Genomic DNA, 26,948 nt, shown 5'->3' with positions numbered 1-26,948 from the left:
CCAGGGTTGGGAACCCCTGCTTTACAGTTTTTATTGCCATCTGAAAAAAAATCTTTCACTTGAAAAAAAATCTCTCTTTCTTCCTCCTCCCAACTAGCATGTAAGCAGAAATTTTTGTTGTTCTTGTTCTCTGCTGTATCTCAATTCCCCTAGACAGCCTATATGAGAGAAGTGGCATTTGGGAAAGAAAGTCTAAGGCATGGTCCTCAAACTGGGCATCAGAATCTCCTTGGGAACATAAATATACAGATTTCTGAGCAACATCCCAGATAGAGCATAAAGGATCTTGTATACTCTGTGAAAGAGTTTGGATTTTATTCGTAAGGCTTTTGAAGAAGGCGGGGTGGTATTAACTACAAATGTATAAGATAACTTTTTGGGGTAATGAAAATATTTTATATCTTGATTGTGGTGATGTTTGTACAACTGAATACATTTTTCAGGGGCTAATAGAACTATATACCTAAAAGAGGTAAAATTTTACTATACGTAAATTATACTTTAATAAACCTATCATTTAAAAAAATTTTTTACAAAGTATGTTTTTCGTTTTTTCCCCCATTTTGCAGTTAGAGGAAACAGAGACTCAGAAGTTAAGGGACTACCCTGTGATTGCATCGTGGTATGTGGCAGTTCCAGGATTTGAACCTAAATCTGCCTGATTGTAGAGTTTATGATCTTCCTACTCATTTTTAGCCTGTCCCTGAAACTATTAACAGTACAGATTTTGTTATAAAAGACCAACCTTCCTTTAGAAGCTAGGAATCCTGTCTGCCCTTGAGCAGCTCCCTAGAAGTGGTTGTCATATTCTAAATTTTGAAACCCTGGCAGATCTCATTTCTGTCAGTCATTAGTTGAGACTGGAATTGATGCTGTTATGGAGTGCTACCCCAGGCATGATCTCCTCCTGTGGCAGTGGCCCTCATTTTGGAGCAGCAGGAGACCAGTTTCAAAGCTGATGAGTTTCTTTGATTATGAAAAGCAATTTTGTACTTTGTCCAATCAGCAACACAGAGTTTCTTCTCAGTAGAAGAGTGCTCAGATGTTTACAGGCAAGTTGTACTGCTTAGCACTTGTCTTAGTCCTTTTCGTGCTGCTATAGCAGAATACCACAGACTGGGTAATTTATAACGAATGGAAATGTATTGGCTCATAGTTTTGGAGGCTGGGAAGTCCAATACCAGGGTACAAGCATCTGTCAAGGGCCTTCTTGCTGTGTTATCCCATGGTAGAAGAAAGAAGGGCAAAAAGAGGGTGACAGAGAGCAAGAGGGGGCCAAACGCATCCTTTTATAAGGAACCCATGCCCACCGTGATAAACCCACTCCTGCAATAATGGCATTAACCCATTCATCAGGGCAGATCCCTCATGGCCTAGTCATCTTTTAACAGTCCCACCTCTTAATTACTGTTAAAATGGTTATTAAGCTTCCAGCACGTGCTTTCTGGGGGGAAACATTCACACCACTGCAGCACTTTATCAGTCTTCCTCACCTTGATGTACCAGGCAAAGAACTGGTTGGGGAGAAGAGAGACCCAAAGCCGAAAGAGTACAAGTAGTCTCTGTGTTGCTGTTGTCACATGGGCAACATTGTCACATCATCATTGTTTACATTTGCATGTCACTTGACAGTTTGCAACTTATTTTAACATCTATGATCTCTTTTCATTTTTAATGTCTTAGTATTCTGTGAGGAGAGTGCTTTTATTTAGAGAGAGTGCATGTTACTTGGGTATATTTTTAGATAACTCTGGCTGTGAGAATATTTTTTTCCTTTAAGTTTAACTGAAATGTATATAACTCCTTTAACTTTCATCCTCAAGTTGTTCTAGTTTCAGTTTGTTGGCTGATGGTAATTTTATCTAGCTCGTTGCCCTGGGGTAGTTTGCTAGGGCTACACATCAGGTACATTTTAGGACATTCTGTTCTCTGAAATTGGCCAGTGGCATTTTCCCTTTTGCTTATCTGTTGGTCCCAGCTTCTTCTCCTTGTTAGCCCCCCTTTTCTCCACATCTCATTTTGGAACCCTAGACAGACTAATCGCAGAGCAGTGTCATCACACCAGCTGTTCACTGCCTGCCTTCAACGTTTGACTTGTTTCCGATTTTGAAGTGATACAAGAGAAGTTAATGACCTAAAAAATTGCCCATCTATCTTGTGAACCTAGTTAGGAAGGAACTGTTTGATTTTTATGATGAGTAAATAATATATTTGGAGACACATTTACAAATGTGTCAGGCTATATAGTAAGGAAAGGCTCCCTAAACAAGGTGGGACAAATTGGCTGGCTAATAGAGCTTAATGACAGATTTTCCATTAATCAGAATGGAGAATGTGCTTCATTAAGATAATTAACAGAGCACTTGTGCAGGTGATACTTATTGCACACAAATTTCTAAGTTTATTTCTTTCCCTTGAATAAATTTGGAGAGAAATCCTAGCTGTATTTCCTTGTCTGCATTAAAATTATCAGTGGCAACAAATTCCCTTTTTTGTTTTTAAAGCTGCTGGTAACTGGTATCTTGTCCTCTGCAGGTGTAAGGGGCAGATGAGACACTGCTTTTCCTTCCAGCAGTCTGTTTGCTCATCATCAGGCACCAGGCTCCACTAGTGAACCATGGAAAGCATATCCTTTTCCAACTCTTAAACTAACAACACTGGAATTAGAAAGGACCTCAGAAATCTTAAACTAATTCATTTTGTATCAGGACATTGAAGTCCAGACAGGGGAAGTGACATGGCCAGTGCCACATAGTACTCTAGTGCCAGAGCTGTCTGTGGGATAGTGGGACTAACACTGAACTGAGAGCCAAAATGCCTGGGTTGACATTAGGTAAGTTATATTACTTCCTTGCTCCTTACTATTTTCATCTGTAAAATGGGGAAAGTATTTAGCATAGGGCCAAGCACAAGGAAATTAGCTTTTTTGTTTAGTCTTCTTTCCACTATACCCTGATGCTTTCCTTTCAGGGAAAACTGAAGATTATAGAGGAGAAGCTGATGTCAGGAAGAATGAACAATCAATAACCAGTGCTGTTTTGTTTGTTTTCTCTGTAGGATCCTCAGTCTTCCACAATGAACCCTGTTTACAGCCCCGTGCAGCCTGGGGCTCCTTATGGCAACCCTAAGAACATGGCCTACACGGGTGAGTAGTGTGAGAATGGCTCTCATTTGGAGAAATAGTAGTTAAGGATATTACCAAATAACTTGCTCATCCTCCTAACATACACCTCCAAAAGTCTTGGTAAAGTTTGGGAACATGCAGAAGATATGTCTGAGGTCCAGTAGAAAGATCTCAGAGAACCTGTTGTGTGGTTGTTTCCAAACTTTGTTCTACAAAAATACCAGGAGAGTGTTTTAGAGAGTCCATAAACATTTGATTTGATTATTTTAAAATATTGAGAACTATTTTTATAAAACATGAATATGTGTTAGATGATCAGTGTGTTAAGCTTCTAAGAATGCCTGTTAATTTTTTTTAAATGCTACCATTTACATCTGCTTATGTTTTTAAATCAGAGTTTTCTCAGTGCTATGCAATCAAATTAACATTCAGAAATATATTGGAGTTTGAGCCTGATATAACTGTAACTGTTATCCCTAAGTTTCTGTTTCACATGTTTGTGTTTATCACAATAGTTTCATTGTCCTTATTACTTAACCTTAACAGTAAATATTTTCTGTTTGAATTTCTATTTGTATATTTATTCTAACAAAATTAATTTCCAGTAACCAGGACTCATGGGGCAGTACTCTACACCCTACTAGCTCATGGAGCTTGTTGCTTTTCCACTTTCCAGTTCAGAGTGTTCCAGCAACTTAAATTCCTTTGCCAGAGGGAACTGAACTGCTTTGGCAGACAGAGCCCAGGGGAACCCTGTGGAGCTTTGGTTTCCTATTTGCTCTGATCCTGGCTGCCTTCATTCTTACTAAGTTGCTAAACTAGAGAAGGAAGAGAACAGTTGCATTTATCTATTGATTTACATCAAGATTAAGCAATGCAAATCTGGAAGGGGAATTGATTTTGTCAAATTTTCCAAATTTCCAAAATTGGAAAGGGAACAGACTTTATCTCTGCTTGGCACATAGTAGGACTTTGTAATGTGTTTTGACTGACTGGACAACAACCAGGTTCAAATCCCCGCTCTGTCAGAAGAATAGCTGGGTGACTTTGGACAACTTGCCCTAACCTCCCCAGACTTAATTTCTTTGATAAACTAGGATAATATTATCTATTTCATACTAGATAATTCTGGGAATGGGACAAAATATTATCCATTTCATAGGACGGTTGTGAGAATCAAACAAGGTTATTTGTACTCCTGTAGAGAGAAGGAGGATATTTTTTTGTTTCTACTAATCACCAAGGAATATTATGAGCCTGGAACTGTTTTAAGTTAATTCCCTGCTGTAGATTCTAGGACCACACAGATAGTATAAACTCCACATAAGTAGTATAAATTCAGACTTCATACAGGCCAAGGTTTCAAATTTGTAGGGAGACTTTTTATTTTTTAACCCAACCTTGACTGTTGTATCTCTGTACTTTTGGGTTTTTGTTTTTCTTTTTTTAACTGACAGTATGACTCCTCCAAGGTCCCAGCTTTGTGCAGGGGAATTTGAGTTGCAGCTCTTGGATGCTCCAGGGCCCACAGCGTATCTCCTACCCCTGGTGGCTATAAAAAGCAAGCCCTTTGAGTGCCTAGACTAAAAAATCTCCCCAAAGCAGCCTGATAACAGCTCACTACATAGACTTCCTGATTTTTAGTTTCCTCTTTATTTTTTGAGTAGTAGGGATTCCTTTTTCTTTCTTAAAATCTCAACTCTGCCTCATAGGATGTTTGTTATACTTCATCCAGCTTTTCTAGGTATTATGCAGTAGGCAGATTTTCAGGTTATTTTTCTTCTGTGTTACTGGAAATGGAAGATCTAAGTGAAGATAATTTATAAACAAATGCCAAATATAGTACGTTAGAGTAAACATTTATATGGTTATGTTAAAAGTCTTATCATTTGGTAAGAACATACTAGGTACTATATATTATAATCTTATTAATCATAAATGCTGTAGCTTTTATAGATAAAAAACTATGGTAGTTTAATTCAGGTCATGTGACTTGACTAATGTATATAGCTTCTAAGGGATGAGAAAATACTTGAACTCAATTCTTTGTGGTTTCAAAGTGTATGTGCTTTCTGTTACAGTAAGCTAATCTGTCTTAAAATATGTGCTACTTTCTCTCTTCCCCATGATAAATTAAAGAAGAGAATTGTCTTTTTCGTTTCTAGGACTAGGAAAGCTTCCCTTTGAGGAGCTAGAAGCCTGTTCCTGCCCAGCAGTTTGGGGTAGGCTCAGGAGGGCAAAAGTACAGGGGGTCAAGTCCACTGTAGTGTCATCTGCTTCCGAGGAAATGGGATGGTGGTCGCAGGGAACAGAGGAGTCAGAAACACTCCTGGTTTGAAATTATCTTGAAGTCTGAAGATGGGAAATAAAATATAGCTTTGTGGTACAATGTATTCCAGTAAGCAGCTGTCTTCTAGCCAGTTGACAGTGTTCTTTCTCTCTCTCTCTCTCTCTCCCTTTGAAAGCCCCTTTACTGAGTTCTTACTGTGTGCCAAAACCTGAGCTCAGTATTTTTTTTTTTTTTGAGATGGAGTCTTGCTCTGTTGCCTAGGCTGGAGTGCAGTGGTGCGATTTCCGCTCACTGCAAGCTCCGCCACCTCCCGGGTTCACGCCATTCTCCTAGCTCAGCCTCCCGAGAAGCTGGGACTACAGATGCCCGCCACCACGCCCGGCTAATTTTTTTGTATTTTTAGTAGAGACAGGGTTTCACCATGTTTGCCAGGATGATCTCGATCTCCTGACCTCATGATCCGCCCGCCTTGGCCTCCCAAAGTGCTGGGATTACAGGCGTGAGCCACCATGCCCGGCCTGAGCTCAGTATTTTACAAAAAATACCTATTTTTACACTTGCAGCAATCCTATAACATGGTTTTAACTAGCTCCTTATATATTTTGGCAGAGTGAATTTAGAGAACGTAATATGCCATATACTTTCAAATGTCTAAGCATAGACTATATATTATGAACTGAATGTTTGTGTCCCTCCAAAATCTGTATGTTGAAACCCTTAATCCCTAGTGGGATGGTAATTGGAGATTGAACCGTTGTAGGTTTAGATGAGGTCATGAGGTTGAGCCTTCATGATGGGATTAGTTCCCTTAGAAGAAGAGACACCAGAGCTCTTTCTGCTATGTAACAACACAGCAAGAAGGTAACCATCTGCAAGCCAGGAAGGGAGTCATTACTGGAACCTGACCATGCTGGCACCCTAATCTTAGACTTCCACCCTCCAGAACTATGAGAAATAAATGTGTGTTGCTTAAGCCACCCAGTCTGGTATTTTGTTATGACAACTCAAGCTGATTCGGACAGCTAATGAGTACAGTGAACACTTGAATACCCTTTACCTAGATTCACCATAACAGTGGGCTGTTTATAGACCAGGGCATTTCTTTTTCCAAAAGCTTCATAAAGGTGTTTCTGCTAGAATTTTGGAGTGTAGTCAAGACCTCAATCTTCTTCTTGTCTTTTGTTTTCTGAAATGTTCTGATGGTGTCAGTGTCCAAGCATCACCCAGGGGTCTCGTATGTGTTCTGGAGTGTGTCAGATCTCAGCTGAAATCTGGTCTCTCTCACTAATTAGCTTTGGAACTTTGGTTGAGTGATCTTTCTGAATCTCAGTTTTCTCGACTGTAAAATGGAATAATGACCTATACAGATGGTTGGTTTGTAATCGGTGAAAATGTTTATAAAGCTTCTGGTGTCATGCCTGGCTCATAGTGGACACTCAGTTAATGGTTGTTGTAATGCATAGCAATGAGTATACACCTACAGGGAAAAGAGCGTGGGTCATAGAGTTAGTGACTTAGATTACAGACCTTATTCTGCCACTTAAGAGCTCTGTGACATCAGATAAGTTTTCAAACTTTCTGGGCCTCAATCTATCATTTGCTTTAAAAAAAAAAAAAAAAAAAAGATAAAACAGGGTTGGGAATGCCTTCCTCACAAGACAGCTGAGACTAATAAATGTAACAGGGCTAGCCACTGACTTGTGATGAAGTTTCCAAAACACAATTAGAAAATAATTCTAAAATGGGAGAACAGATGAAGCCCCTAAATGAATCCATCATTTTATAAAAAGATGGAGTATAAGAAGTGTTTTGAAGAAAGTGTTGGGGTTGAGTCTGGAACCTGTGTCTCCCCATCTGGGTCTGTGTATTCATTGTCTCTCTACCACAGAATAACAAGTGTCCTCCCTTCTCTTCATTTCGTTGTGGCCACTTCACATTCCTCTGCTAGCCCACTCCAATTAAAGAGTTCTTTCTGACTCCTGCTGTGTTGACCCTTAATGAATATCCTGGTTTCAGCCAGTAGAAAACACAAGTCCAAATGCTACAAATACACTAACAAAAGATATAGCTCTCAAGGTTAGAAGGCTAGGAAATTAATCTGTTCAAAGACTACCATCTTTTTTTTTTTTTTCTTTTTAAACCAGTGGTGGTTCCCCCCGCCTCCCACCCCCCAGATTGCTGCTTTTGCTTAAAACTTTGTAAGGATCACCTGTTGGAGGTTTTGATTAACTGACATTCGTACTTTGTTTGTTCTTTGCAAAGAACTTTTGTGGGGGTTTTCCCTTCGTATATATATATTTTTTATAACAACTCTGGAAGATAGTCTTTATTTTCCAGATGAAATTAAGCTTCTCTAAGGTCACACTGTATAGCAGAGCCCAAACTAACCCCAGTTACAAAGTAAGTGCTTTTACTGCTCTAGAATACATGGCTATGACAGTACAGTGATTAGGATCTCAGATGAGCCTGGAAAATGGATTCTAATTCCTGAAACTGCTCTCGCAACTCCCCCTTTGATGTTCAAACTGATCTCCTCTGCTCAGGAGAGAACTCCAAGATTACTTGATTACTTTTTCACCTATGGTTGAAGAAGAGCATCTAAAGAGATTTATTAACTGTTCTCATGAATATAATCTTGTGATTAAATCCAGTGGACCCTTTTTAGCCTTTATCCTAATTTGACCCCTCTATATCATTTGACACCTGACCCCTGTCTTGAAGCAAGCTTTCATTGCCTCCATAATTTTCATTGACCATAATTGTTTGTTTATTTTTGTTTGTTTTCCCTTTCTTCTTCTCCAGCTGTTCTTGAATTCGTCGCCTTTCAGAATTTTCTTCCCCTGCTCACCCATTAAAAGTTGATGTTGCACAAGGGCTCTGTTTCTCCCTTAGCCTCAGCTGCTATCTATAGGCTGATGATTCATAAACTCTAGCACTGTGGCAAACCGTTCTTCTGAACTTCAGACTAGTTTATCCAGCTGTCTTCTGAAAATCTCCTCCATGAATGTCTCATGTTTTGCTCAGACTTATTACATCTAAAACTGGGCTCATTATCTTATCATTCCCCTGTAACCCATTTTTTATCATTTGTGATTAATACCAATATCTGCCTATTCCTAAAATCAGAAAACATCATCCTTGATACTCTTGCCTCTTTTGCCTTCTAAAGCCAGTTATTAAGTCCTGCCTTTTTTAAAAAAGATTGTAGTAAAATGCATGTACTATCTTGGCTGGGCATGGTGGCTCACACCTATAATCTCAGCACTTTGGGGGCTGATATGGGTGGATCACTTGGCCAAGAGTTCCAGACTAGCCTGGCCAACAGAGCGAAACCCCGTCTCTACTAAAAATACAAAAAATAACCAGGCTTGGTGGCGCATGCCTGTAATCCCAGCTACTCCGGAGGCTGAGGCATGAGAATCGCTGGAACCTGGGAGGTGGAGGTTGCAGAGAGCCAAGATCGTGCCACCGCACTCCAGCCTGGGCAACACAGTGAGACTGTGTCTCAAAAAATAAAGAAATTTTTTTTTTTTTAATTTTCCATTTTAACCTTTTCTTGCTTTCCTCACCTCTCCTCTCCTCTCCTCTCCTCTCCTCTCCTCTCCTCTCCTCTCCTCTCCTCTCCTCTCCTCTCCTCAGCCCAGAGATTGCAGTGGTGCAATCTCGGCTCACTGCAACCTCCGCCTCCCAGGTTCAAGTAATTCTCCTGCCTCGGTAGCCAGCACGCACCACTGTGCCTGGCTAATTTTTGTGTTTTTAGTAGAGACGGGGTTTCACCATGTTGGCCAGGCTGGTCTCGAACTCCTGACCTCAGGTGAACCACCTGTCTCGTCCTCCCAAAGTGCTGGGATTACAGGCATGAGCCACTGTGCCCAGCCATCTTAACCATTTTTATGTGTGCTATTTAGTGGCATTAAGTACATTCATATTGTTTTGCAACTGTCATCACTGTGGATTCACAGAACTCCTTTTGTCTTGCAAAACTGACACTCAATACCCATTAAACAATAACTCTTCATTTCAACCTCCCCCCAGCTCCTGGCAATCACCAACCCACTTATTATCTTTATGAATTTGACTAGTCTAGATGCTCATATAACTGAAATCATATAATATCTGTCCTTGTGTGACTGGCTTATTTCACTCAGCCTAATGACCTCAGGTTTCATCCGTGTATCAGGATTTCCTTCCTTTTTAGGCTGAATGATAATATTCCATTGTGTGTGTATACTGTGTGCGGTGGTATGTGGACACTTGGGTTGCTTCTGCCTTTGGTGTATTGTAAATAATGCTGCTATGAACATGGAGGTACAAATATCTCTTGAAGACCTTACTTTCAATTCTTTTGAGTATGTATCCAGAAGTGGAATTGCTGGATCATACAGTAATTCTATTTTTAATTTTTTGAGGAACTGCCATACTGTTTTCCTAGTGGCTGCACCATTTTACATTCTCCCTTGTGGTTTATAAAAGTTTCAGTTTCTGCACAGCTTTGCCAATGCTTATTTTTGTCTCTGTCTCTCCTTAAATAATAGCTATCATAATGGATATGAAATGTTCTTTTTATTTTTAAAAAACCTCCTTTACCTTTCTTAGATTAGACTTTTCTTCCCTATCCTTCCACTGTTATCATTCAGGCCATCATTACTCTTTCTGGGATTATTTAAGTTGCCTCTTAACTGGACTTCCTAACTCCTTTCATATACCCCTGTCCCCAGTCTATTCTTTACATAATGTAGCCATAATCATTTTTCTCTCTTGAAAATTTGACATCACTCCAGCTTAAAACCCTTCAATGACTCTTTACTGTCCTTTGGATAAAGTCCAAACTCCTTAGCTTGCAGTAGAAAGTTTTTATGACCTTACCATTCAGATATCTCCAGCCCATCTCCTGCTCATCCTATTTATCTATATTCTCAGTCCAGCTGGTGGCTGGTATTATGTTTTTATCTAGAATTATAAGATTATTAGAGACTATCGAATCCAACCCTATTCTTAGATGAGAAACTTGAGGTCTAATAAGTGCCTAAGGAAAGCACTGAAGATACACAGTGGGCCGTGGGCTGTGGCTCATACCTATAATCCCAGCACTTTAAGAGGATTAAAGTGAGGCAGGAGGATCTCCTGAGGCCAGGAGTTTGAGACCAGCCTGAGCAACATGACAAGACCTCATCTCTACAAAAAATGTAAAAATTAGCTGCATGTGGTGGCACCTGCCTGTAGTTCCAGCTACTCAGGAGGCTGAGTTGGGAGGGTCACTTGAGCCCAGGAAGTCAAGGCTGCAGTGAGCCATGCTTATACCATTGCACACCAGCCTGGGTGACAAGAGTGGAGACCTTGTCTTAAAAAAAAGAGATTGACAATGAATTCAGTATCTGATTTACTCCTGTATCTCTAATATCCAGCTAGGCCCCTGCGTGCCGTGAATATTGACTAGTTTTTCAACAAATGGATGGACAGATAGATGTCAAAGCTGGAAGTAGAACCCAGACCTCTGGCAGCCGATCTAGCTCTCTTTCTACTCACCTTGTAGCTGCTTTTTAATTTCTAAGACACGTAGTTAGATTTCTTTAAACAAGGTAACTCTACTATCTTAGGTCATTTCCCACCTCTCTGAGTTTCTTCTATAAAGTAGGGATAATAGTGTCTGCTTACTTCAAAAGTGCTTTGATGGGCTGGGCACAGTGGCTTGCACCTGTAATCCCAGCACTTTGGAAAGCCGAGGTGGGCGGATTACCTGAGGTCAGGAGTTCGAGACCTGAGGTCAGCCCGGCCAACATGGTGAAACCCCATCTCTACTAAAAATACAAAAATTAGCCAGGCATGGTGGCACCTTCCTGTAGTCCTAGCTACTGAGGAGGCTGAGGCAGAAGAATCGCTTGAACTCAGGAAGCAGAGGTTGCAGTGAGCCGAGGTCGTGCCACTGAACTCCAGCCTGGGTGACAGAGTGAGACTTTGTCTCAAAAAAAAAAAAAAAAGGATTAGTAGCCTTTGTTTATTATTCATGATCATTATATCCCTAGCACCTAGCACAGGGACTGGTTCAGAGTTGACTCTCAGTAAATTTTGAAGGAAGAAAATGGGGAGAAGAAAGAAATAAAGGGAAGGAGATGAGACTCTAATGAGTGAAGGAGTTCACAGCAGAGAAGTATGAGATGGGTTTGAGAAAAAGACTCCTGTGATTTGCCTGTCCTTGGTAATGAGTAGTCCTCTGATATGGCAAGGAGAGTCTGGGACAGGTAGCCAGTATGGGAGAGATTTTTTCTGCTTTGTAGGTGAATAAAAATTCATCTGGAGGCCAGGTGCAGTGGCTCATGCCTGTAATCCCAGCACTTTGGGAGTCCGAGGTGGGCGGATCACGAGGTCAGGAGATTGAGACCATCTTGGCTAACACAGTGAAACCCGTCTCTACTAACAATACAAAAATTAGCCAGGCGTGGTGGTGGGCGCCTGTAGTCCTAGCTACTTGGGAGGCTGAGGCAGCACAATGGCATGAACCCGGGAGGCGGAGCTTGCAGTGAGCCAAGGTGGCGCCACTGCACTCCAGCCTGGGCGACAGAGACTCCATCTCAAAAAAAAAAAAAAAAATCATTTGGATTATCTGTTGTGACTGGTCAACCCCTCTGGATGGACTAGATGGAACAGGGAGACTTTTCTGTTTTTTGAGTCATATGGAGACAGCAGAGACCCTCAGAGAAAGCAAGAGACCCTCTTTCATTGCCTACTTGGTTTATAGGAATTATTCTTTTTTAGAACAATGATAGTTGAAATTTGACAATTCCTTTGAGCTATTTAGCAAGAAAGAGCTGTCTTCAAACCTCTTATATTACCTATGTAGTCGGCCTTAGGCTAGCTCATTTTGAGTGGCAGTTGCTTTGCTCAGGAGATTTGACTTTTGAAAACAAAATGTGACCAGCCTGTGCAACATAGTGAAACCTCATTTCTTTTTTTTTTTTTTTTTTTTGAGGCAGAGTCTCGCTCTGTCACCCGGGCGGGAGTGCAGTGGCGCGATCTCAGCTCACTGCAAGCTCCGCCTCCTGAGTTCACGCCATTCTCCTGCCTCAGCCTCCCGAGTAGCTGGGACCACAGGCACATGCCACCACGCTGGGCTAATTTTTTTTTTTTTTGTATTTTCACTAGAGACGGGGTTTCACTGTGTTAGCCAGGATGGGTAAGACTTCATTTCTACAAAAAAAATTTAAAAATTGGCTGGACTTGGTGGCACATGCCTGTTGTCCCAGCTTCTCAGGAGGCTGAGGCAGGAGGGTTGCTTGAGCCCAGGAGGTCGAGGCTGCAGTGAGCCATGATTATGCCACTGCACTCCAGCCTGGGTGACAGAGCAAGACCCCATCTCTAAAAACAAAACAAAGCAAAAACAAAGTTTGACTTTCCTATGATAAATTTTCTCTGAAGCATGTGAGAACAAAGGCTTACAAAACGCCATATAATAATACATAAGAAGCACAATACTTTACAACTTAAAATTACCATTTGTGATCTCATTTAATCCTTACAACAGCACTGTGAGGTAGAAATTTCTATTAGAGGCTGGGTGCAGTGGCTTACGCCTGAATCCCATCACTTTGGAAGGCCGAAGCGGGCGGATCATGAGGTCCGGAGTTCAAGACCAGCCTGGCCAACATAGTGAAATCCCATCTCTATTAAAAAAATACAAAAAACTAGCCAGGCGTGGTGGCGAGCGCCTGTAATCCTAGCTACTCGGGAGGCTGAGGCAGGAGAATCACTTGAATCCAGGAGGCGGGGATGCAGTGAGCTGAGATCGCACTGTTGCAACTCCAGCCTGGGCAACAGTGCAACGAGATTCCATCTCAAATAAAAAAAAAAAAAAGAAAGAAATTTATATTAGAACATTTATTTTACAGATGAGGAAAGACTCAGTAATCCAAGCTCTTTCCACTCCACCAAAGTGTCAGGCAAGTCCTCTCTGGATTTTGCAGTCCATATAAGCAGTGATTTTGTATCTGTCTCATATACTGTGTGTGATGCTAAAAGCAGATGGATTAAACCTTGTCAGGGCGAGAATCATGCACATTACATGTTTGCTTGTGACTGATTTACATGCGAAGCACCCACTCTACCACTGAGCCACACCCCCTTGCTTGTGACTGATTTACTTTCCTGGGTTACAAAATGATTTCCCACCTCTGTAAAGAAGAATAACTTTTTCTCCCAAACAAAGAAGTATTGCTGTTGTTGGGTTACTGTTTTTCTGCTCCTAAATTCTCCTTGGCTTCCTGTTCTCTACAAAAAGTTGTTTATTTGTATGTTTTTCTAGACTTTGAGCTCCTTGAGGGCAGCAATTATGCACTTCTTGTGCCCAGAACAGAGTAGACAGTTAGTTCATTAAATATATGTTGAATTAAATTATCAGTATTAGTTTATACAAATTATATTATTGTTGCTGTTATTATAATAATAACTACCATTAATTACTGTCAGTGGAGTGCCAGGCACTTTACAAATGTTGTCTCCAATTTTTGTGATAATCCTTCAAGGGAGAGCTATTATTATTTTACATATGGGGGAATCAGGTTCAGCTAAGTTAAGTAACTTTCTTAAGGTCATATAGCTTATAAGAGCCAGCTTATATGAAATATGGGTATACTTATGAAAAGTTTATTATGCTAAAATATATGTAATACAAAATTTACCATTTTAGCCTTTTTTAAAATTTTCTTTCTTTTTTTTTTGTCACCCAGGCTGAAGTACAGTAGCACAATTATAGCTCACTGCAGCCTCCATTTCTTGGGCTCAAGTTGATCTTCTTACTTCGGCCTCCCAAAGTGCTGAGATTACAGGCATGAGCCATTGCACCTGGCCAGTTTTAACCATTTTTAAGTGTGTAATTCAGTGTCATTAAGTACATTCACAATGTATAAATATCCCCACCATTTCCAGAACTTTTTCATTAACAGAAATTCTGTAACCATTAAACAGTGACTCTCCTTTTACTCATCTTTTGCCCTCCCTCTAGCCCCTGGTAACCCCTAAATTTCTTTCTGTTCCTTTTTTTAAAACGAGATAGAGTTTCACTCTGTCCCATAGGTTGGAGTGCAGTGGTGCAATCATAGCTCACTACAGCCTCGAAGTCCCTTGGCTCAAGGGATCCTCCAGTCTCAGCCTCCCAAGTAACTGGAACTATAAGTGTACATCACTGTGCCTGGCTAATTTAAAAAAGTTTTTTTTTTTTTTTTTTTTTTTTTTTTTTTTTTTTAAGAAGGGATCTCTCTTTATTACCAGGGCTGGTCTCAAACTTCTGACTTGGGGCAATCATTTCACCTCAGCCTCCCAAGTCGTTAAGATTACAGGAATGAGCCATTGTAATTGGCTGTTTCTGTTTCTATGAATTTGCCTATTCTAGATATTTCATATAAGTAGAATCGTACAATATTTGTTTATTCATTCATTCATCTGTTCTTGTAAATGCCTTGGAATCTGCTTTGGCCAGTAGAGGTTGAAACCATGGCTGTCAGCCTCTGTGCTGGCCTCTCAGTGATCAAAACTAACAATCAGAACGCATAACCCCCATATTTGGAGGCCAAGGTCCTTATTGCCCATCTAGCTCCAGCAATCTGCACCAGGGACTTGGAAGATGGTAGCCCCTGGGCAAAAGGCTGAAATTCTCTGAAAATTTTATCAGCCTCTTCATTAAACTCTCCCTCTGCATACTGCAAGTGTTCTGATTAGACTTCGGAATTCCAAAATAGTTACTTTAGATAGTTTCTGTTGGCTCAGTAGTTGTTTAGGTGGAGGATTCCTATGGACAAAGGCAGAATAGGAAAAGAGCTTCCTATTCTGCCTTTGTCCATAACATCACTCCCAGTGTAGGTATCCTTAAAACAATAACAACAAAAAATTGTCCGTGTCATGTAGTTTGTTACCATTGCATAAAAGAAAAGTATCAGGTAAGGATTTTTTTTCTTTTTCTGGCTAAAGTCTTGCTATATCACAATATTCTTTGCAAATAAAGAATAATCACCCTGCATGACAGTGAGAGACATGCTTTCCATGTATCTGTTCACAATGATGGATTCTCACAATTAGCTCAGGACATAGCAGTATGTTCAGTCATTGGTAAATTTCTATAAAATGATGGAAAATTGTCCTAGCTCACTTTCTTACCTGTCTTCTGCCCTGGTAGGGGGAAAAAAATCTTTAGTCGTTACCATGCTGAGAGTTTTGAATTAATATATAGGTACCTGTTTATATCTGGAGAGATTTTATTTAAGGTTTTGCATCAAGGTATTTTAAACCTGCTTTGCCACCCTCCGGGGGTGCTGGTGGTCGTATCTTTTCTCTGGCAAGCCAATCTTTGATGGTGGCAGGTTTGCTGAACAGAACTCGAGGGAATACCAGGTTCCAGCCCTGATTCAAGTAAGAGTAATTCCATGGTGGCTATTTATTGAGCTTGTACCAGGCATTAGCTGGTTGCTTTATATATTTGATTTCATTTCATCCTTATGACATCCCTAGAAGATAGATGTTAAAAAACTGATGCAGAGAGGTTAAGTGACTTTTCCAAGGTCATAGAAGATTCCCTTCCAGTTTGCCTGGCTTCAAAAGCTCTACTTTTTTCTTTGTTTCATGCTGAATGAAGGGAGAGCCTAGAATTAAAAAGTTCCTTTATTTTAGCTGTTTCCTCATTCAGAAAATTAGGAGATTGCGCCTCAAGATGCCTAGGAGCTGTTAAAAGAGAAAGGAGTAAGCCACATAAGTGCTCTCTTCCCCTCCAGTAGAGATCTGCTCCTGCCTATTTTATAGGTTAGGCATCCAGGTGAGAAGGATTCTACTGCCATAGGAGGGGGCCTAAATGAACTGGACTGGATGAATTCTGACCTTCCAATTTTGTTATATACTCTGTTCTTTAAATTGTAAGATTACCAGTTTTATAAAGACTCATACACACAGTGACTGTGTGTTCTTCGTGTTTATGGTCCCTCCATAGACTCCACCTTAACCAGCACAGATCTGTAAGAAATGGAAAAACAGAAGTGTAGGAAGACGGAATACACCGAGACAAGTATTATCTCAGAGGGATGTGCCACTGTATTCCAAAAGCCTAACATAATAAATAGATGTGTAAATTGCTGTGGAAGCATGGTGTGTATGGAGGGGGGCCACAGCGCTGTCAGACTGAAGCAGGATATTTTCTTGACTCCTTTGCGGGACTTGTGACAGGGGTGCCTCGTTTACTCATCCCACCCTCGTCTACCCTTTGTGAGAGGGAGTGTGTGAGCGAACCAGTGCAGGAACTGGAGCAAGTGCTTTTGGGCACTGGCAGGAACAAACTCTGCTTACTCAGCTCACCATGCTCAACCCTTTGTGGAAGGCAGCAGTAGGCAAGTGAGTATAGGATCCAGCCGGCCGCTTTTGGGCTCCGGCATCAGTGTGTGGGCCCCAAGGCAGTGTCCAGGTGGGGGTGCCTGCGACTCCTGAAGCCCCAGAGGGCATGTTACAGTGCTCTTTTAGCTCTGCTGTCCATGAACAGTTTAGGTGTTAACAGCCCAGTGGGCCCTTTGCCTTTTTGTGTGAGGCTGCCTTCCACCAGCGAGTGCAAAGGACCAGTGTGCCAGCCTTTTTGTACCTGCACTCGTGGCTCCCGAGCTCTTTTCTGGCGTCCAGAAAAAATGAGGTCGCTTAAACGAATTGAAGGGTGGTAAATGCAGGAGATTTTATTGACGATGAAAGTGGCTCAACGGGAAGAGGGGCTGAAAAGGGGATGGGTTGGGTAGGTAATCTTCCCCCGAAGTTCAACTGTCTCCAGCCAGATCATTTGAAATTTTGCTGTTAAGCTGTACCTCTGAAGTCAAGCCACTTCTCTCCAATGTCTAGCCGTAGTCCCGTCTACCAACTGAATCTGAAGGTTTTTTTTTTGTTTTATTTTTTTTTTTGAGACTGAGTCTCGCTCTGTCATCCAGGCTGGAGTGCAGTGGCCCAATCTCGGCTCACTGCAAGCTCCGCCTCCCGGGTTCATGCCATTGTCCTGCCTCAGCCTCCTGAGTAGCTGGGACTACAGGTACCTGCCACCATGCCCAGCTAATTTTTTTTTTTTTTTTTTTGTATTTTTAGTAGAGACGGATTTTTCAACGTGTTAGCCAGAATGGTCTTAATCTCCTGACCTCATGATCCACCCTTCTTGGCCTCCCAAAGTGCTGGGACTATAGGTGCCCACCACCACGCCCAGCTAATTTTTTTTTTTTTTTTTGTATTTTTAGTAGAGATGGGGTTTCACCGTATTCGCCTGGATGGTCTCAATCTCCTGACCTCGTGATCCACCCGCCTCGGCCTCCCAAAGTGCTGGGATTATAGGCGTGAGCCACCGCGCCCGGCCAGATCTCTTTTATTTTAAATCAACTGGCTGACTCCTTCCCTTAGTCTATTTTCTTTTGCATTTTCTTGTGAACGCAATTTTTCTGTGTTCCTTCTTGGAATCCCTGGTGTTAATGAAGGGTTCAGAAACAAATAAGATGAGGTGAGCTCAGTATCCTTACTCAGAGCCCTCTCCTGTAGTGACAGTCCAGGGCTTCTTTCTCTGGAGCTTCTGACATTCTTGGGCAAGCTCGACAGGAGACCATGAAAGCCTGTCCGTAAGTATCCTATATAAGGACAGGTATAGCCATAGCTACCACCAGTGAGTGACTTCCCTTTTCCTGCTAATTAAGTGCATGCAATTTAATTTAGATTTCTATTAGTTACTTATGGTCCTTAATCAATGGTAATAAAATTTTTGTGGCCCTGAATACAGCTGAAAATCAGTGGGATGTTGACCCAGGACCCAGGACTGGAAGAGCTTTTGGCTGTGCTGCATAGATTCTCATTGAAATGGTTTCTGTTGCTTAATGTAGTGGAGAGAGCCTGTTCTTGAAGTCTGAAGACCTGAGTCTGACTCCTGGCTCTGCCTCTAAAAACTTATTAATAAGTTCCTTTACTTCCAAGGGCCTCAGTTTCCTCTCCTATAAAGGTAGAAATAATAGTACCTACCCTGTCTATCACTTGTTTGTGAGACTTTAAGGAGATAATCGATCTCAAAGAACCTTTTAAATGTGACATGTCTAGTCAGGGGTAGAGCTGCATTGATCATTGGACTGACTGTTCTTATCTTGAGGGTTAATTGCTTACAGGCTGGGTCCCCAGGAGGCTGTTTAGATTAGTAACTTTACTAGTGCTGATCTCTCTTTCGAAGAGAACTCCTTGGCATTTGGGGTCAGAATTGGCCAGCTTCCCAGAGTTCTACTTCCCATGGAATCACAGGGATTCTGGTCAGGAACCAGAGAAGTCCAGAGCTTGGGGAAAAAATGGTGTCTGGGTAGAGAGGAAGCCCCTCCCCACCCATTTTGTTCCTCCAGTGGATGAGTTTATTATAACAGCTATCTGTGAATAACAATGGTTGCTGTTTGTTGAGGGCCATTATGGGCCATACACCGTGCTTTGGAAACTTTTCTACCAAAGTGTACCTGCTGTCAGAGGAGAATGAATTCATCTCTGGATTGATGGGGGAGTGAATAGCCCACAGCAGCTACTCCAAGATTAACATTTATTTGAAGTCTATGTCTTATCTTCAGAATTCATAAGGATTTTGCCTTAAGGCACCATTATGTAGTCGTACTTGTTTTCCATAAAACAAACACTTTAAATTATTTACCGTTTGGTAAAATTAATACCCCAGGAAGGTACTACTATTTATTCAGTACTTTTTTTTGTACCCTCCAGCATACTGTTGAGTACCACAGGAGTTCCTGTACCCAGTTTGAGAATTATGTCATTATTTTAATCTTTTTTTTTTTTTTTTTTGCGCAAAACATTCCACACCATTTTATTTCAGCCTTCATCCAAAAATGTAAACTGTGTTAAAAATGTATAGTCCTGAGCTTTGGATACTGACCTCCAATCTTCATAGATAGATGAGGAGAGAGGGTCAGGATAGAAGTTCAGAGTGCTTCCCACCCCTAGAGAAAAGGTAAGCCCTAGACATGGTATAGGACCAGAACACCAGGGCCCTATGGAGAACAGGCCTCCTTCTCTTCTAGCACTGGCCCAAGTCCCTCCCACTCACCCACTCACCCCAGACTCTCCTTTTCATCAGAGAAGAGACATTCAGAATTCTTTAATCTTGTCCATGAAAATGGTATATGGCACATGTAGCAGGCAGCTAGCTAAACAATGAGGGTTAGGGCTTATCCCCACTGCTTTTTGGCAGAAAGGATAGGGCACAACTCAGCTTCCTTCTCTTCCTCAGAAACATCATTGCGTATTGTAACGGGTTGACAGGACAACTTGAGGTTCGCCACAGAGACTGTAATCTCCTGGTGGTCATAGTTCCAGGTTACAACTTCTACCACATTTCACTCATTGTTAGCCCCCTTGGTGAAGCAGAGCATAATTAATGCCAGCACATGCTTCATATTATCTTCTTTCTCTACCTTGAATGTAAAGGAGTGGGTGTGGCCAGAGAGCTACAGACAAAGAAAAAGCTGTCCATAGTGACTGAGGCTGGAATCCCCAGACTTCCAACACCCCAGTCTGGGCTTGGTTCTCCTGACTCAAGGTGGTGGCAGTGCTGGCAGCTGTGCTGCAAGGTTTCTCTTACCTAATCTGTATTATCCAAGTTTTAATAGGTGTAGACACAAATCAAGAAAGATGAAAGTACTTGTTTCTGTCAGAGCCAGGAAGTAGAGAAGCCAGAATCAAGCTTAAGTTAGGATGTTTCATGCTCTTAACCATGAAGCTACATAGTTAACTTACAGTCATGGACTATTTAACAAGGGGGATACATGTTGAGAAATGCAACAATTAGGCAATTCTGTTGTTGCGCAAACATCATGGAGTATACTTACATAGACGTAGATGGTACAGCCTACTTACACACCTTGGCTATGTGATATAGCCTAGGCTACAAATCTGTACAGCATGTTACTGCGCTGAATAATGTAGGCAATTGTAACACAATGGTTGTTTGTGTATCTAAACATAGAAAAGGTACAGTAAAAATGCAATATAATCTTAGGGGATCACCTTCATATATGCGGTCAGTGACTGAAATGTCATTATGCAGCATATGACTGTAGACTGTCTTATAATTGTTTATATCTTTAGTAATACCCATTGCTCTTGCAGGCGGTCATTGTGTTCTCAGTACTAACACAAAGTGCCTAACACAAAGTGAACTCTCAACTAATATTGGTTAGTTGAGTGAATAAAGGACTGAATGATCAAACCTCTAATAATGAAGCCTTTTCAGAGGTCCCTAAATCTCTCTGGCAAATTGACCTCAGAGTTTGGAATAGACTTTTTGTCCCGAGGGTCTTCTCTAAACAGTGATTCACATTTAGCTCTAAGCCAGTGCTTTCACACAGAAAATGATGTTATTTGTAGGGAACTCTGATAGACAAAGCTGCCTAGGAGCTCTTATGCCTCACCTTCTTCCCAGACAGCCTAAGAGCCTAAGGAATCAGTATCTCAACTCACCTGTAACTCATTTAGATAGCTCCTAAGCTGCCATGAAGGAGTTCTCAGAATTATCTGGTTTATGTTTGTCTCCCCAACCCCTAATATATACTCACACATGCACACACTCGTCTCCATCCTTGCACCTATTCATTCCTGGTTCTTACTATGGTAAGCACAGGTGTGTTTTGGAAAGAGCTGGTCTAAGAGTTTTTTTTCTTAGTGGTAGTATATGCATACTTTGGGAGATTAGAGAACCTCCACTGTAGACTTGTCCTTTCTTTCAGGGTATGTTGTCTGGAACTTCTAGGAGAATTCCTCTTCTGAACTCAGAGCATCTTTTTTAAGAGACAGCTTTGCCTTGTGAAAACCCACAGGCATTTCCCTATGTTAGCATTCAGGGTCTGTCTGGTCCATAAAAAGAAACCAGTTGAAACCTGTCGCTATTGGTGTTTAGATTTTGTTGGGGGGAGTGGAGAAAGGGGGGTTGTTTTGTTTTCTGGAGGGAAAAAAAGGCTATAAGCTAGGTGAATATCCTGATACAGTGAACCTTTTCTTATGGATGGAGAAACTTTTCCAGCATCTGGAGGTGCCCAATTGTCGGTTTCCAAAGTCTCTGTGACTAATAATTGATTTATACTTTATAGCAGTGATTTTCTAAATGTAACCCCTGGGCCTACAAACCTACTAGAAATGCTAATTTTTGGGCCTCAGCTTCAGACTTACTGAATCAGAAACCCTAGAGGTGGTTCCCAGCAAAATTGGTGTTTTTACAAGCTCTCTAGATGATTCTAATGGACCTATCTCCCATTTAGTAAATGTGCCATAGTCTTCCTCTTCTCTCCCAATTTTGTGAGCTTGTCTAGGAATCTTGCCATCATGAATGTCATAATTCCTTTGAGTTCAGAACAGCTTTAGAAACAAAGGTTATGTGTCAACTGTCACACATGTGTCAGCTATGACAGAAGGGGCTGCTGGCACCTTCTCAGTACAGACTGGGTGTCCTAAACCCTGGACAGAGGGATGCAAGCCAATTTCCAGCAGAATAGCGAACAATTCTCTTTTTCTTTGCACATTTTAGGAAAACTAAATAATTGGCCCCCAAAATTGGCTTTAAAAGGACTCATGTTGGGTAAGGTCGAAAGTGTGATTACTTGAAAATTACTCAGCTGGTGGGGAAGGTACTTGAATTTAAGTGTCTAAATCAGATTTTTGCTATTACTGCTGTCAGCAGGAGAAGATGCAGAAAAATCAATAGTCCTTGGTAATGTTCAAGTTATAAAACCATACTTCTTGTTACCTCCAAAGGTCTCTGTCTACCAAGGAGAAGCTGGCCTTCACTGTCACCACAAGTGCTGTCACAATTTGTAAGTTTATGCTGAGTTCATTGAACTCTGTTGCCTTATGCCTGCATGGCAGGAGGCCTGAAATCTTTGTGGTACCATAAGATAGGTGGGGATGGGCAGAGAGTCAAGACCTGACTCCAAACCTTCCTGCCCTCTTCCCGCCTTAGTGTGGACCCTGACCTGGGAGCTCTGAATTGAAATGCAGACAAGAGGGCTGGGCAAACTGTCCAAAGAGGGGACCTGATCCTAAGCAGTTCTGTTGTAATTTAGGTTACTAACCATCCTGAGTTTCCAGAGGAGCTTGGAGCCTTAAGAAGGTAGGCTGAGTGATTCATATTATTATAGTTATTTTCATCATTTGAGTACCCATTCCCTAATAAATCCAGTGCCAGATTTTTTTTTTCATGTAGCTTAGTAGGTAAGAATTGCCTATGTTTGAATCTCAGCTCCATTTTTTGATCACTCACTGTGCATCAGTTATAAATGCCAGAATATGCTACTGGAAGACTTGATTAACAGTAGCTTTGGCTAGGTGCAGTGCCTCATACCTGTAATCCCAGCACTTTGGGAGACTGAGGCAGGAGGATCATTTGAGCCCGGGAGTTGGAGACCAGCCTGGGCAACAGAGAGAGACCCTGGCTCTCCAAAAAAATTTTTTAAATTAGGTGGCATACATCTGTGGTCCCAGCTACTCAGGAGGCTAAGGCAGGAAGATTGCCTGAGCCCGAGAGGTCAAGGCTGCAATGAGCCATGATCATGCCACTGCACTCTAGCCAGGGCACCACAGCAAGACCCCATCTCAATAAAAAAGAAAGGAAAGATAGAGATAGAGACAGAGAGAGAGAGAGAGAAAAAAAAAACAGGAGCTTAAATAGGTAAATAGGAGGTATATTTTTCTTACATAAAAAGAAGGCTGCAGGTCAGTGGCAGGTGACATTGATTTATTAGATCAGGAATACAAGACCAGTGTCTCTATGATTCTTTGGCCTTTTCCTCCTGCTCTGAGATGACTGCTGTAGCTCTAGCTATTATGTCTGTGATGGAGGTAGGAAAAAAGGGGTGTAGAGGAACAAGAGTAATGTCTACTCTTTTCCTAGGAAAGCAAAGACCCAAATACCCCCAGCCGACTTCTGTGTACATCTCATTGGTCAGAACTGGGCCACATGGCTATTCCTAAGTGCTAGGAAAGCTGAGAAAGTGAGTATTTAGCTTTTCCAGCCTTAGTAGTGAAAGCATTTGGTAAGGGCAAAGGGTGTTGGGAATGATCATTGGGTTAGCGAGCCCATTGTCTATCACAATTACCCAGGCAAGTAAATTAGCTTCTCTAGTTGCTTTCTAAAATAAAGATAATGGTAGGACCTACCTCATGAAGGGGTGGTGAGGATTAGATGGGATTAATGTAAAGTGCTTAGCATAAATACTTGACAAATGGGGCTGGGCACAGTGGCTCACGCCTGTAATCCCAGCACTTTGGGAGGCTGAGGTGGGCAGATCACAAGGTCAAGAGATCGAGACCATCCTGGCCAACATGGTGAAATCCCGTCTCTACTAAAAATACAAAAATTAGCCAGGTGTGGTGGCATGTGCCTGTAGTCCCAGCTACTTGGGAGGCTGAGGCAGGAGAATTGGTTGGACCTGGGGGGCAGAGGTTGCAGTGAGCCGAGATCACATCACTGCACCCCACCCTGGCAACAGAGTGAGACTGTGTCTCAAAACAAACAAACAAACAAAAAATAACTTGACACATAATAAGTAATAATAGTGGTTTTTATTATTAGCATTATCATCTCAACTCTGCAAAGTGATTATTATCCCATTTTATATGAGATAGCTAAAGCTCAGTGAGTGGAAGTAACTTGCCTGAATTTACAGTTTGAAATGACAAAATTAGGATTTGAGTCTGTCTCTGAATCTAAAGTCCATTCAGCTTTTTCTGCAGTGGAAGTTGAATCAGCAGGGAAATGGTAGTTAGCTGATGGGTCTGTCTTAGCCAGACCCAGGCCAAGGGGTCTTATCAGCCACAGGGCTTAGTGATTAGAGAGCGAGGAAGACTGAAAAAAAATATATAGGTTTGGGCAGTGAGAGCCCAAGCAGAAACTCCCATGTGGGACATACAAGGACAAAGAGAACCACAACTTAGGGGGCCAACACTGGACTGATACTAGACCTAACAAATTGGGCGATGAACTTTTTGTTTGTTTGTTTTTTGAGACAGGGTCTTACTCTGTTGCCCAGGCTGGAATGCAGTGGTGTAATGATCATAGCTCATTGCAGCCTCGATCTCCTGGGTTCAAGTGATCCTCCCACCTCAACTTCCCAAGTAACTGGGAATACAGATGCGCACTGCCATGCCTGGCTAATTTTTTTTTTTTTTTTTTTTTAATTTTTGGTAGAGATGAGGTCTTGCTATGTTGCCCAGGTTGGTCTTAAATTCCTGGGCTCAAGCAATTCTCCTGCCTCTGCCTCCCAAAGTGCTGGGATTACAGGTGTGAGGCACCATGCCCAGCAATATTTGAGAAAACTGGAAATGTAATTTGATAAGGAATATAAGAAAAACTAGTTAAGGGAATAAGAACCAGAAGGAACACCTAATCTAGTCTGAAGGGGAGAAGGTCAAGGACTATCTGAGCATTGAAAAGAGCCTGATCAATGACATGAAAGTAGAATAATCAAATGTTAGAACAGCTGTGTGTTGTTGTTGAAGTGTAAGATGCCAGACCCGGCTTGGCAAGAGAAAAAATAGGACATCTAAATGTGCAAGAGCTAGACTTGGAGGGTCTTTATGCCATGATAAGTAGTTTGGAACTTTATTCTTGGTGGTGGGAAGCTGCCAGAGGCTTTTAGGCATGATGGATAGGTTGGCATTTTTGAAAGATCTCTCTGGATGTAACGAAATGGATGGATTGGAGAGAGTGGGAAAAAGGAGAAGACCAGTTAGGAGGGTATTGATACTTCAGTGAAGAGACCTGAACTAGAAGCTGTATTTGAGATGCAGAGGTGGGGACATATTTGAGACATTTTTAGAGAGAACAGTGTCTAGCCTTCTGTAGACATTCAGTATTTGTGGAATATGAATGAAGTTAGGACTTGATGTTGGACTTAGGGAGTGAGGGAGAAGGAGGAATCTGGACTTACCTCAGGCTTCCTCCAGCAAAGGTGACAGGTTGCATGGTCATGACTTTCACTGAGTTCTTGGGAGTACTGAGGCCAGACTGTGTGTCAGAGATCTTTCCTTTTAGATGTTGCTCAAGTAATTTTCTCGTATCCCTTGAAGAATCCCTCTTTTTCTAGTTCTTGGGCATTTCTAAACAGTATACCTTGGTAATTGTGGGACAGTGGTCTTCCTATTTTATATTAATAGATTTGGAAATTGTGGTGCGAAGTAGTTAAGTAACTTGCCTTGAATCATCCAGCTACTGAGAGTTAGGAAATGTTCTTCCCTTTGCAGCATGTTGCCTTTGTATAAGACTTTTAGACTTCCTGTTGTAATTTCAACGATTATAGGTCATAATAAAACAAGCAATAAAATTCAGATTAGATTGATCTAATTACTCAGCTGTTAGGATGAGGCCTGAGTTAATTGTAATTCAATGTACCTTCTAATTCAGTCCCACAGAGTACACAGTGTCATTTGCATTGTACAAAAAAAGTTCTGCTGATACCTCCTTAATGTTAAAAGGAAAAAATAAAATAACTCATAGAAATAGAGCCAAACATTTCCCTACCTTCATTCTCTTTTGTCAGATAGATCTGGTTTCAATCTTAACTGTCACTTACATAACCATGAGCAAATTACTTAACTTCTTAGAGCCCCAGTTTTCCCGTTTGTAAAACATTATGGGAGATGTTCATTTAGTAGTAGCTGTTGTTACTATCTTGCAGATGAGGAAACAGAGATAGAAAATTTGATAAGGGCTCTAAGTGTCTTGCCCAGGTCATATAGTAACCTAGTGGTAGCTCTAAACAAAGAAGTGTTGAAATTGTAGTATTTTCTAGAGATCATTGACCTAAGATATGTTCCATTTCACTTTAATTGAAAATCCTGTCCTGGTGTGCATGTTGCACATATTTCCCCCCTACTTGCTTTAGGACCTCACCAGCGTATTCACAAGGTCTGTAGAAACAACAACTCTTTAAATTTGTAGGGCCCAATGAGAGTTTTTAAAGGCTGGACCTAAGACTTATTCCTATAATCCCAGCACTTTGGGATGCTGAGGAGGGAGGATCTCTTGAAGCCAGGAGAGACCAGCCTGGGTAACATACTGAGACCCTGTCTCTACCAAAAAAAAAAAAGACATTTTTACATGTTATCTGGAAAATCTGGGTGTTTGTGTTCTAGTCTTGGCTCTGCCAGAAGTATGAGTGGCAGTTATTTGGAACAGATGACATGTCTAACAATAAGAGATTACTTGAAAATATCTAATGTCCAATAATCTTTTTTTTTTTTTTTTTTTTTGAGATGGAGTTTCACTCTTGTTGCCCAGGCTGGAGTGCAATGGCGCCATCTCGGCTTGCCGCAACTTCAACCTCCCAGGTTCAAGCAATTCTCCTACCTCAGCCTCCCAAGTAGCTGGGATTACAGGGATACGCCACCACGCCCAGCTAATTTTGTATTTTTAGTAGAGACGGGGTTTCTCCATGTTGGTCGGCGTGGTCTTGAACTCCTGACCTTAGATGATCTGCCCACCTCAGCCTCCCAAAATGCTGGGATTACAGGCATGAG

At 41.5% G+C, this 26,948-nt stretch overlaps 1 protein-coding gene and 1 long non-coding RNA gene across 4 annotated transcripts in view; both read left to right on the top strand.

Annotated features, from left to right (window-relative positions):
* LOC105468719 (family with sequence similarity 168 member A) overlaps window positions 1-26,948 on the top strand; it is a 201,602-nt gene that overhangs the window by 129,721 nt on the left and 44,933 nt on the right. For all 3 annotated transcript variants that reach the window (XM_011719028.3, XM_071075256.1, XM_011719027.3), the window contains one exon: window positions 3,058-3,145. In XM_011719028.3, coding sequence (XP_011717330.1) covers window positions 3,076-3,145 — 70 coding nt within the window. In that variant the 5' untranslated portion in view covers window positions 3,058-3,075. The remainder of the gene's footprint in view (window positions 1-3,057; window positions 3,146-26,948) is intronic.
* Window positions 15,203-24,988, top strand: LOC139357534 (uncharacterized). The gene is made up of 2 exons (XR_011610918.1): window positions 15,203-22,542; window positions 23,323-24,988. It is a non-coding gene; the product is annotated as an uncharacterized lncRNA (long non-coding RNA).

This window comes from Macaca nemestrina, chromosome 12 (genome assembly GCF_043159975.1).
Source record: "Macaca nemestrina isolate mMacNem1 chromosome 12, mMacNem.hap1, whole genome shotgun sequence".
Classification (NCBI taxonomy): domain Eukaryota; kingdom Metazoa; phylum Chordata; class Mammalia; order Primates; family Cercopithecidae; genus Macaca; species Macaca nemestrina.
Note: the sequence above shows the minus strand (reverse complement) of the source record. Positions and strands in the feature narration are given on the sequence as shown.